The sequence below is a fragment of the Oryzias melastigma genome, linkage group LG2, assembly GCF_002922805.2.
Source record: "Oryzias melastigma strain HK-1 linkage group LG2, ASM292280v2, whole genome shotgun sequence".
NCBI classification, from domain to species: domain Eukaryota; kingdom Metazoa; phylum Chordata; class Actinopteri; order Beloniformes; family Adrianichthyidae; genus Oryzias; species Oryzias melastigma.
In genome coordinates this window covers 12,573,510-12,586,047 of record NC_050513.1, presented here as the reverse complement: position 1 = coordinate 12,586,047, position 12,538 = coordinate 12,573,510, and the positions used below count along the sequence as shown (strand labels likewise).

At 38.7% G+C, this 12,538-nt stretch overlaps 1 protein-coding gene across 1 annotated transcript in view; it reads right to left on the bottom strand.

Annotated features, from left to right (window-relative positions):
- si:ch73-383l1.1 (receptor tyrosine-protein kinase erbB-4) overlaps positions 1–12,538 on the bottom strand; it is a 439,732-nt gene that overhangs the window by 61,228 nt on the left and 365,966 nt on the right. Inside the window, exons 18-19 of the mRNA XM_024288936.2 lie at positions 9,707–9,829; positions 9,051–9,149 (exon numbers count right to left, since the gene is read on the bottom strand). Coding sequence (XP_024144704.1) covers positions 9,051–9,149; positions 9,707–9,829 — 222 coding nt within the window. The remainder of the gene's footprint in view (positions 1–9,050; positions 9,150–9,706; positions 9,830–12,538) is intronic.

Here is a 12,538-nt window from a genome sequence, read left to right as displayed (position 1 = left end):
TTTCCACTCAGGAAAACAGTGCTAAGAGAAAGTAGTGCAATCGTCTACGACACATGTCAAAGTCAAGGTCCGGGGGGCCCACCGGCCTTCCAGATCATTTTATTTTATTAAGATTAATGGCCCGATGGTATCTTGCGTTTATTTTTAAGTTATTTAAGGTTTAAGTTGATTTATTCTGGGATAATTTTTTTTGCCTTTTTATTATTCATAATTTTGTTAAAAAGTTTAAGTTTTAGAGTCTTAAAAATTTGTCAATTTGGTAGATTTTTAGACAGTTTTGGCATTTACCAAGACTTTTTAGGCTATTTTGGAGTTTAGCTAATATTTCAGCTATATGCCAGCTGTTTTGGCTAATTTAGGCACATTTTTCATTTTTTTTTAGACTATTTCAAAGTTAAGTTAATATTTTAGCTACATGGTAGCTCTTTTGGCTAATTTAGTCTCTTTAAGACTGTTTTGGAGTTTTAGCTAACATTTCAGCAACATGCTAGTTGTTTTTGCTAATTTAAGCTTTTTTTAGGCTTTTTCTGAGTTTAGTTAATATTTTAGATACATGCTAGTGGATTTGGCTAACCTATTTTTCTTATAGTTTTTTAGGCTAATTTGGCATTTAACTAACAGTTTAGCTGGCTATTAGCTTTCATCCATCAGCTTCAGCGTTTTTAGCTATCAATTTCAGCATCTTCAGCTATAAGCCCTCGCATCTTCAGCGGCTAAATTTAGCTTATAGCATTCATACTAGCATTATTACAGGTAATGCTTTATATCAAGGTCAAAATTATGTTAAAAAGTTACAGTTTTGAAGTTTTAAAAATGTAGTTTTTGAGTGTTCAATAAATGTTTATCCTGTTCGGCCCGCGACCTAAGGTGTGTTTTGGATTTGGCCCCTTGTGCGATTGAGTTTGACACTACTGACCTATTGCCATTGGGAGCAAAGTGAGGCTCATAGTCTTGCGCAAGGACAGTTTGACACATTTTTCTAGTTCTGCAGTCATCCAACAAATAAAAGGTCATGATTTTATTTGTACACAATTATGACCTTGATGTGATGTTTTTGAAAACCCGCATTCACAATGTTATTAAATCTAATCATAAAGGCAAATCCATTTATGAGTATTCGTGTTCCAACATCTGACTGGCCATCAAAACTGATTCCAGTTTGGCTTTCAAACAGAAAGTGTTGCATAATTTCTGATGCGCTTTAGGTTAATTACCCAAAGTCCTTCACTTTGATTGGGACGGCACTGAACAAGTATTTATCTTCGCAACAATTGAAATTCGACATGGATCGTCGTGGCATAAAAAAACAAATCAAGGACCAACAACATCCAGAGAACAAATTATGCCGTGCCAAATCTATTCCTAATGAAATCATATCAGCTTTGAAGACCTCTGCCAGAATTTGCAAGTCAAAAATCCAGGGATGCACATTTTACCCTCAAGCTAGTTTATTTTAGTCGATTTTGTCAGACCGTGCATCTATCATTTATGTATAACACTGCCGAGGATTTCAGATACTTCCATCTGGAGGTGAAAGCAACTGCATGATGTAAACACTTGTGCGATTCCTACGTCTGGCGTGCATGTCCACGGTTTTCTCAAAGTGATAATACCCTCCCGATTTACATCTCATAGGCCGGACGGATAGCCTTTAACTCTATCTGACGATGCAAACTTTCCCAAACGTGCGGGCTTGCAACACCCCTATGCTGGGGAGATTTTCCCTCGCTTTCATTCTCGTCCCCTCGTAGCAGATGGACGTGGACGTTTGAACAGTTGGGACTCGACGTTAGGTAATTGTTATTGCGGAGCTTCGAGCAGTGGAGTGTGTGGCGGTGATGAAGTGTTATGATTGCGAAGGCTGGTTTACTCGGGGCTGGCGTGCAGCAGGAGCACTCGTGCCGTCGCTTGAAGACACTCACTTCCATCTCTTGTTGACTCTGTCTATCCCTCTCGCGTTTGAGCATGTGGACAGAGTCTCTTGGCGGCCCTTTGGAGCACTCGCACGCTCAAGGACACACACCACATAGCAAGTGGTCAAGGAGGTGTGTGTCTGAGTACGGCCTTGGAGCAGGTGATAAATAGATGAGACGTCTCTTTGAATTTAGATACTGAAATGTGAGTATAAAGAGACAGAAGGGGATTATGCTTTTGTCATACCTGCCCTTGTGGGAGGATACCGGCTGGCAAATCAACTGGGTAAACCTGTAGGGGGCGAGCAGATGGCCTATGCAAAAATTCTAGGATCGTGGCCCACTAGGTAAGCAGGTGACAGGTGAGGAAATTTTACTATTTAAGGAGAGTTTGCGTCTCAAATGATAGCATCACCTGTATATACCAGCTCAGTGGCCTTGTGGTAGAGTGTCCGCCCAGAGATTGGAAGGTCGTGGGTTCAAATCCCGGCCGAGTCACACCAAAGACTCTAAAAATATGACCCAGTGTCTCTCTGCTTGACAATCAGCATTAAGGGGTTGAATTGTCCAAAGCTGAGTTCCTGATTGGCAGATGCGACGCAACGACCTGTCAAACTTCTGTGACATGCTGTGAAATACAGCCAGACATTCAAGCGGTGGCCCCATCATGGGTCTTACATGAACCAGCCCACTTTTGCAGGAAAGGAACTTCAAAGTACTGAACAGAGTAGAAGTGATTGACATGTCCAAAGACAAATAGACCTTCAGTGAAACTTAGCACTGTTTGCAGCAGCTTCTTTCGGTTTCAGTAGAACTACATAAATCATAACAGTTCCTACTAGGAACCAAACTTCGGTGCCCAACCCTACCGGACTATCCAAGAACTTGCAGCACTAAGGCATTACATTATCCTTACAATTGTGTCACGTTACGCTTATCAAACGTACAACAATTGTTTGTTCAATAGTCATGACACCCTTTAAGGTGGCCGTATGGGAACTGCAAGACAGATCTATGCTCCCTGTAAGATCCATCCTCACCAGTCCACAACCCTCCACAGACCCAGACAACTCAGTAACCTGAGTCAACCCATAAACGGGTGAATATGAGTAAAGAATTAGTCCTAAACAGACAAAGAGGCCATTTTTGAAGGTTTGGGAGCATTAGTGCTCTGATTTCAGCTAAATCTTCCCAGCCAAAGTAGAGCCACTATAGCTAATAAAACCTCCCCTAGCAACTACTCCCCACCTGACATTTCGAGCCACCTCTACACCGGACTTGCCTAACACCCTTGGATCAAAAGAGGAAGAAAAGAGGACGACAGAGTGCTTTATTGTCACTCTGTTATCCCAAGAGACCCCAGGAGTTGTAAACTGTGTCGGGCTAAACTCCGGCTCTTGGTTTCTACACTCCAGGCAAACCTTTGAGGACTTGTGTGTGTGCATGCGCACGGGTGTGTGTGTCTTGATTTCTCTCTCATCTCCCCAAGCGCTGACCTCCATTACTGCCGGCTGACCCGCCTTTCCCATCTCGCTACCTTGCTCTCTTTCCCAGGCACACGCGCGTTTCGCACACATGCGGGACGGAGAGGCTGTTTTGAGCTCTGCAAAAGCTTGTGCATGCTCCAGCATGTGTATGCATTCATCAGCGCGCACTAAATCAGTGTATTACCAGGCCCATGCATTTCACATATCAAATAATCAACTCAGATTCGTATATTTGCCGACATAAGCAAGTCGCTTCGCATCTCTGACCTGCCAAACCACAACCACAAGGGGGAGGCGTTCTTTTTTTGCAAAAGGACATACTTGTTTGTGTGTGTGTGTCGGTGTGGGTTTTTGGAGCGTGTTTGGAGCTGGCACTCCAGTGGCTAGTTTCTCGGTGGCAAAGCGTGAGCTTGCCTTTAGATTGCTGTTTAACAAGCCAGCAGACGGAGCATATTGGCTCTGGATGGACGGAGACACCCACTGGGAGTCACAGAAAGAGGAAAAGATGAGAAAGACAGAGAAAAGCTTATGGGTAGGCTATGAAAAATCACAACCACAAATGAGTAAACCAAATTCATTGTGTTCTTTGTTACACAGTGACCAGTAAATTTCAGGATCTTTGAGTTTGTCATGAAGCCAGCAAATGGACATTTAACTGGGTTTCGATTGTTCTAATTGAACAAACTTCAAACCAGAGACTAATTTAACTGATTTGACAATGGTGGCCATTTTGCCCGTTGGCCCAGCTGCTGGCAAATTGCAAACACTTTTTATGTCTCAAATCATAAAAGTTTTTGAATCTCCTGTCTTGAGTCACAGAGCTTTATGGTGTATCAGAACATTCTTGTTCCCAAGTCGTCACATATTTACGTTTGGTTAAGGACCTCCTCCGCGCCACTTTTTGACGTTTTGGGCATCCCCCAACTCGTCATTTTTTGACCTATTGGCTTTTCATAAAATCAAGGGTTACGCAACATTTGGGACGCGGTACTAGACGTGGGTCTCAAGCTGCGGCTGGTACCCTAGCCCAGTACTAGTACCCTGGACGCGATGCGCGACCGGATTTGACCTGGTACTAGACGCGAACCAAGCCCGAATGCGGTAGCGGACGCAAGTCGGTTTAGGGTACCAGTACTGGGTTAGGGTACTGGTGCGCTCCGCATCCCGGTACTGGACCGGTTCCAGTTCGCAGCCTGGAGTTTGAGACCCACCATTTATTGGGAACAGTCAGCACTTCAAAAAGCGACGAGTTAGGGACACCTAGAACATCCTTAACCCTCGAGCTCTCTTATGGGGTCCAGATGACCCCTCTCTTACATTGAGATGTTAGTCCTTTCATGACAAAGGTGGACAAAACTTCATGTCTGTCATTGGACACCAGTAAAGGTCAACAATCGACAATCATTGAAAAAATAAGTTCAGCGCACAGTCTTGTTGGGTCCAGATGACCCTACTTTTGATGTCAACAAGCCTAGGAGAGTGGAAGGGTTAAAGAGTAACCAAAAAGGACAGTTGGAAGCTGACTCCGCCCACAGCTGAAATAAGAAAATCCAGTCAGACGGGTGAAGCTGGGAACAGAACTGTTATCATTACTGGAGCTGCAGATCATGACCTCTGAAATGATGTGGAACTTAAATGGTTTGAGCAATCACGAAATCTAACTGTAGTACCTCGTTTCAACCTGTAGGGGGCAGCACACAAACGGATTTTGACCATTATTTTTTAGAATTGTACAAGTTTATTTTAAATTATCAGAAAATTCTGAGAGTAGTTTCAAACCCTCATTTATAGAGGTCAACCACCCAAACAAGTTGATTTAGGGTTTGGTTACCCTTAAACCAAACGTCAATATGTGACATTTTTGTCAAACCCCTTTTCTCGTTTGCTACTTGATGCTAGCTCCGTTTCGGTGACACATTTGCTTCATTGAAATTCTAGAAATGTCTAAATAAATTCACTTCGTAATCACACTGTTTCCATTAAATCCTAATTATGCGAATTAACACAAACCAACTCATACAATAAGTCAAGATTTTGTTTAACAGCAGAACATTCAAGTTTCTGCCACAGCGCTAGCGTCATCTATCAAAGGAGATGTCGGCGTCTTATTCAGGCGGTAAGCTACGTGGGAGCGGCTACGCATGAAACGATTTTGGGAAATCTTAGTTGGTGATTTTACAGAGGAACTCTGGATCCAACAATCCCACATGACACGGTTAGCTTTTGGTGAGCTGTACGATGCTGTGGGAGCTCTTGCGTGCGCTATCCGGTTGTTGGTCACATGACTCATTTGATTTGAATAAAGTGTTTCCACTGCAGATTTGCGAAATAGGTCGATTTTGATACGCCTCAGAAACCACCTCCTCCAAGTGCAAAACCTTTTTATTCAATAAATGTGAGTTGTTTTTTTATTGTCGTGTTTCCATTGGGTGGATTTAGTTTCACAAATCCAATTTGCGCAAATTTATAGTTAATGGAAACACAGCTAATAACAAAACATATGTATACATATTAAGGCATGGCTGCTTTTCTGCGCTTCAAAAGCTGTCGTAATTAAGTTGATGGCAAAAGCGGTCAAAGAATAACACCAATCGAAAAATCGTTAAAGTTTTTGTTAAAAAATTGTCAAAATTATCATTTCACTTAAACCTGTCAAACCTTAAACCTGATCTACTGTCAAATTAGTAAGTCTAGTAGTATTAAAAAAGGAAAAAAAAATCAAAATCTAAGACAAAATAAGTTTTTCATGTTAGAATTTAGAATTTTCGAACTTTAGGAGTGACATAATTTTAGGACCATTAAAATTTATTTTGAAATTGGAATTTGTGTTTTTATGTTTTTATTTTATCAAACCAAACATAAGTCAAACTTTTTGTAATTCACATTTTTTCTTTTAAATGTTTTAATAGATTTTGTATTAAAACTTTAGACGATAAAAGATTTTTTAAGTCATAAAAACCTTTAATCTGATTCTACTTTAATTTATTTTATAACTCCAACCAAAATAATAACCAGTAATTATGATACAAGTCAACAAAGAGGTTACTTAAAAAAAAAATGTTGCGTACATACTTGTTTTCTCTCTTTTAGTTTGGAGTTTATTTTGGATTATTATTTATCTGAGGCCACATTTCACAAATACTATGACCTAATATGAACAGATGGTTTTTATTATCTCTTAGGCAAATGCTCACAAGATTAAAGGGGGGGGGGGTATTAACGTTTGACTGTATAAAACATTTAAAACCTGAAAATCCCCACAGATAAAAGGAATAAAGGTCAGTGAAAGGACAGAGAATCAAAAGAAAATCCCAAAGAGACATCAGAGAAATTGCCTGAAAGAAGCTTCTTACGTCTCAAAAAAGTCATTTTATTCAAAGGACTAAAGTCTTTTTGTGTTTTTGTTTTAAATATTTTCATAGATCCTTAGCAGTTCTTTGGGTTTATTTATATTTTGTCACTGAAATATCAATCACTAAACTCTGCAATGTAATCTCTAATCTCAATAATCTCTATTTAAGGCCGGGTTTTGCTTGTTTCATTAGAACTAGCTTCTCTCTGCTTTAAATACTAAGTGACTTCAAATTATGTGCATTTAAATCATCAATTAATTTGAATCATCAACTTCCGGGTTGAAGCTTGTATAAAAGGAAATCAACTGGAGTCATGACAGCTCACCAGAATACTATTAAGGGTTTAAGACACAAGAAATTTAGTTTACATTTGGTGTCCTTATAATTAGAAAAAGATAAAAATAGACACTATTTTATTCGTATACAACTTATTTCTTACTTGGTGCAAAAACTTTTCTTTTTTTGACCCAGATTTATGCCCATTCTCAAATAACCCCACAGTTTGACTCAATCACGTATGATCTAAAAACTGAGTTTTAAAACTGCGGTTCAAATTCAATATATTTTGTTGCCATTTCCAGAGAGGCTATAGAATTATAATTTAATCTGACAATATCTGGTTATTACCACTTAATTCAAAGGTTAAGAACATATTATATTTTGTCATTAAGATGGTACATACATTGTGCCATTATGCAACACTTCACATTAGTAATGGGTTGCATATCGTTGTAATGTTTCATACACAACGGAATGCGGATTCACTATTCACTAAACACTATCTTGCTCCAGGCTTTTTCTTTCACAGCTCTATTCCGATACTTGAAGTATTTGGTGTCATAGAATTCCAAAACGCAAATTATCAATTTCTCCTTCATGATCCATTTTTTAAACAGTTGGCACTTCCATGTTTTGAAAAAAGACACTACCTATATATCACTATCTGTTCAGTGGCTGCACGTTTTGTAATAATAATATTGACATGTAATCACAAGAGTAGCATAAAGGTGATTTGAAAAGCTTCTGTTCACCATGTCAGAATCCTGTGAACGGCTGAATAGTTACGGTACATCAAAGACTGTTTGTTATTTAGTCGTCATCAGCGACACCTTTGGTATTAAGGGGTTAAGAGTTCATGTATTCTATTGATAAACCTGCATTCAAGTACTTACGATATAAAATTTAATTAAAAAAAATGGTCGTTTAAAAGATTTCTTTTTTAAAGTCCTCACTAGTATACAGAGACAGGAATGTGTGTTAAAGTTTTTTTTTTTTCTTTAGTAATTCATAAGAAAGAGACAAAAACTTTAGCCTTTACTTTTATAATTTTAACAATCTAAATGTATTGTTTTGGCTTTGATTTTACAAATGACGTAAATGCCGGCTGACTCAAAGGACCTTGACGAACTCTTTAAAAGTTTGCATTAATTCAATAGTAGGATCCTATTGTTCTGAATGAATATGAGTTTAAGTTAAAATTGTAACCACAAATTCAAATATAAATGGCAGAGGAGGAAGAAGAGTTACAGTATGTCAAAGACGATTATTTAGTTATCACCAGCGACATTCAAATTCAAAGGTTTTATTGTAACTGTCAGTAACAGTTAAATTGTGGACATCTTTAGTATTAAATGGTTAAAATTCAATGGGTTCCACTGACCAACCTGCACTCAGTTAGTTTTGTTATATATATAAAAAAAGTTAGCTTAAAAGATGAAAAAAAAAAAAGTCCTCATTAGTATACATAGACAGGAATGTGTGTGAAAGTTTTTATTTTTTTTTGCAATTTATAAGAAAGAGACAAAGACCATAGCTTTTATTTTTATTACTTTAATAATCTAAATGTATTGTTTTGTCTTTGCTTTTGACTCAAAAGTTAAAAAGTTCTCAGTAATTCAATAGTGGTATCCTATCGTTCTGAATACAAGTAAAAATTGTAACCACGAGGTCAAACATAAATGACAGAGGAGGAAGAAGTCGACAAAATGACAGAGATAAAACAGCAAAAGTATGAAACTTTTTTTGCCTGACTCTTCCTTTTGTCTCCATTCCAATAAAGCCATCTCTCATAAACTGCTGGTGTTTTTTAATAGAGTTTTGTTCAATACAAACCCCCTGTACAGCGCAGTTGGGTCCAATTTATTACAGGTGGTACTCTCATAAGAATTTACCGCCAAACGCACAATCCCACCAAAGAGACAGCTCCGGCCATCTCTCCGACACCGCTAAGGCTTTACAGCTCGGACGTACTGCAGTGAATACAAGTAGACACAAATTGTTGTGGTATAAATACTCACGTCCATGAACTCCACATTGGCTTTAGGGCCGGTGGCCTCGTTGAGGATTTTAATGGCAACGGGGATCTTCACTGTTTCACCTTCGGGGACCCAGATGCCCTGAAATACACAAGCAATCACCATAAACGCGGCGCTCTAAGTCCTCATAAACATGCTCAAACACACACGGCCAAGACGGATGCTTTTAATAGGTCCTGGTTGGGTTTAATGAGGGCTACTGTCCTGGTGCATTGAACGCTTTGCCCCGCATACCTCTGGTCCAAGCTTTGCTCTGTTGTTGGAGTCAAAAAATCTGACGAAAATCCTCAAATTCCTTTAGTAATATAACAGTCTGTAAGTCGTGTCGTGGATGGAAAAAGTAGAATATACAATAAAATTAAACAGCCACATCAATATCAGGCCTGGTAAGAAATTGGAGCTGTATTTATAGCCGTATTTATTTGATGGGTTTCCCGCTGTTCTTTAGGGGGTAGCTGGATGAATAATTTAGCCGGCAGCGGTGCGTTTGAGGAGAAAAACGACAGTTTCTGTTCAAGGTTCTCGTCTCATGTCTGGCAGGAAGCATTATTACAAAAGAGAAATGCTGAGGAGGATTGCTTGAAGTGTCACATTCTGGTGAACTTATCGTAGATGCTGGGTAGGCTTCGCTAACTGACCTTGTAGACGGTTCCGAAAGCTCCAGAACCAAGAATCTTGACCCTCTTGAGCTCTGTCTCTTTGAGGATGCGCAGCTGAGCTTGGTTGGGGGCGGTTCCACTGGGGGTCAGGGGCTCCACCAGCTACAACACACATTTGTAGAGATGAGTCAGAACCATTTAAAACTTGTCATTTTGATGGGCAAATATGTTCTGGATAACTTCCACTCAAGAAAACCTGCATTTTTAGTCAATCTTAAATGCTTTTAATCTAAAATACATGAAAGAGAAAAAAAAATGGACCAGCTACATTAAAAAAAGACAGGAATTAAAGTGGATTATTTAATGCAGAAGGCAACTGTGTGACATAAGTAAAAAAAATAGGTAGTTTAAAAGTAAGAAAAAAAAATCAATAATAATAATAATAGCAAAAATGAAAAATAAATAAATAGAGTCCCTACTAGTATACATAGACAGGAATGTGTGGGAAAAGTATTTCTTCAGCAAAAATTAGAAAGAGACAAATATTTTAGCTGATGTATCAGGTACGTTATATAGACAGTAATTAGAATAGATTGTATGACAAAAAGAACAGGTAGTATAAAAAAAAACTAAGTCTTCACTAGGATACATGAACAGGAATGTGAGTGAAAGTAGTACTTCAGTAAAGATAATATAGAGACTTTAGTTATTGTTTCAGGTACCTTAAATAGACAGTAATTTAAAAATAAAAATAATAATATATGCAGAAGGTACAAACCATGTAGTCAAACTAAGTCCTCAGAAAAGGACAAATACTTTAGTTTATGTATCAGGTACTTTAATTCAACAGTAATAATAGTAATAATAATAAAAAGATTATTAAATGCAGAAACTAACTATATGAAAAAAGAACAAACCAGGTAATCAACCAAAGTCTTCACTAGTATACATAGACAGGAATGTGTGTGAAATTGTTTTTTCAACAAAAATAAGAAAGTGACACAGACTTTAGCTTATGCATAGGCAATAATCAATATATATATATATATATATATATATATATATATATATATATAAAATGTACAAGGGGACTATATGAAAAAAGAGCAAACCAGGTAGTCAAACTAAGTCCCCACTAGTATAGAGAGACAGGAATATGAGGTACTTTAAATAGAGCATAATTTTAAAAAAGATTATTAAATGCTTAAGACTACTATATGAAAATAGAACAAACCAGGTAGTCAAATTAAGTCCTCACCAGCTTACATAGACAAGAATGTGTGTGAAAGTATTTTTTCAACAAAAATAGGATAGAGACCATGACTTTATCTTATGTATAAGGTATGTTAAATAGACAATAATTAGAAAAATATTATTAAATACAAAAGGTGACTGAATGAAAAAAAGAGCAAACCAGGTAATCAATCAAAGTCCTCACTAGTATATATAGACAGGAATGTGTGTGCAAGTTTTTTCTTTTGTTTCTTCTAAGAGAAAAAGACAAAGATTTTAGCTTGTTTTCCTGTGCTTAAAATGTCAACTTACAGTAAAAAGAGGCTGTTAAAAGTGCTCGTTAGAAAAGGACAAAGCCCCGTTAAAGACTTATTGTGATTATGTCATCGGGGGAAAAAAAACAACTCTTACGGAGAAACTTGGTAAGTGACTCGCAGATGAGGACAGAGCCTGAAACTTTAAAGGACAGCTGAAAAGTCGCGGTCAAGATGGTACCTGGCATTAGAGAAACTGTCCTTTGTGATGAAAATTAAATTAACTTGAGAAGAACTTTTTAAATCTTCACTGGACTCGAGCCAAACCATTCTAAAGGATGTCTCCCAAATGAATGCTGACACACATAAATCCTAAACATCGTCCCTTCTGTCCAACTGTTTCTTTGAACGACATAAACAACCTAAAAGGCGGGACAGTCCCGCCCTGATACATTTTCACAAAAACACAGACGCATTTTTGAGGAAATGAATACGGGATGTGAATGTGAGGCACTGGCACGCTGCATTGTGCCTGCTGCTAAGCAAATCGCAGTCTGGTGTCAGCTGCTATCACAGTCGACAAAGAGTAGCGGCTCACCAGCTGTGCATATAGAAAACAATTCCAATTCACGCCTTTGACAGTCCTCCCCCGCTCTGCTTCTCTGCCAGTAACAGCTGATATTGAACAGCATCTCAGCAGCTGGCTTGGTCACCAGCGTCCCCACAAAGCCTTCGCTTCCACATAAAAACCCGAGCTGGCACCTGTAAACCGGCAGATGCAAAAACACCCAGAACGCACGACAATAAGTACAGTCCGTAGCGTAGGTCACATGTTCACACGCATACAAAAAAAAAGTCAATGCTCAAGATCAATACATGTCTTAATGAGCAATTGGCCTATAGGCTCCCTGGTTCGCTGCGGTTTATCAGCAGCATAATCACCCATCTCCACCATCAAACAATATAATGGCACCATATATTAGCCGGTCAGCCACATTCAGTGTGATATAAAACCATCAGCACAATGGGACTGGCAATAGCAGTGCCAGGCCAACTCCACAGAATGGATGACAGAGCCTGCAGGTCAGCATGGACATCAGGTCTAATGGCGACCGTTATAGGGGGCCCTAAAGGTGCTGAAATGCCGATGCTGGAAGTGTGCCGGACACACAGAAAGAGATGATAAATTCAATTGGAGAAAGATATTATTGAGGTGCAGAGGTATTAAATGTTCAGGCTTTCAGTTTGCGTAACGTTCTGTGTGTAACTGGGAGACTGTTCCCGTTTTTGGTTTGAACCAAATTGGACACAGATATGAAGTCAGTGAGAACATTGAGGATGAAACCTGGCTGGATCTTCCAGCATGATAGTGGTTCCAAACTCA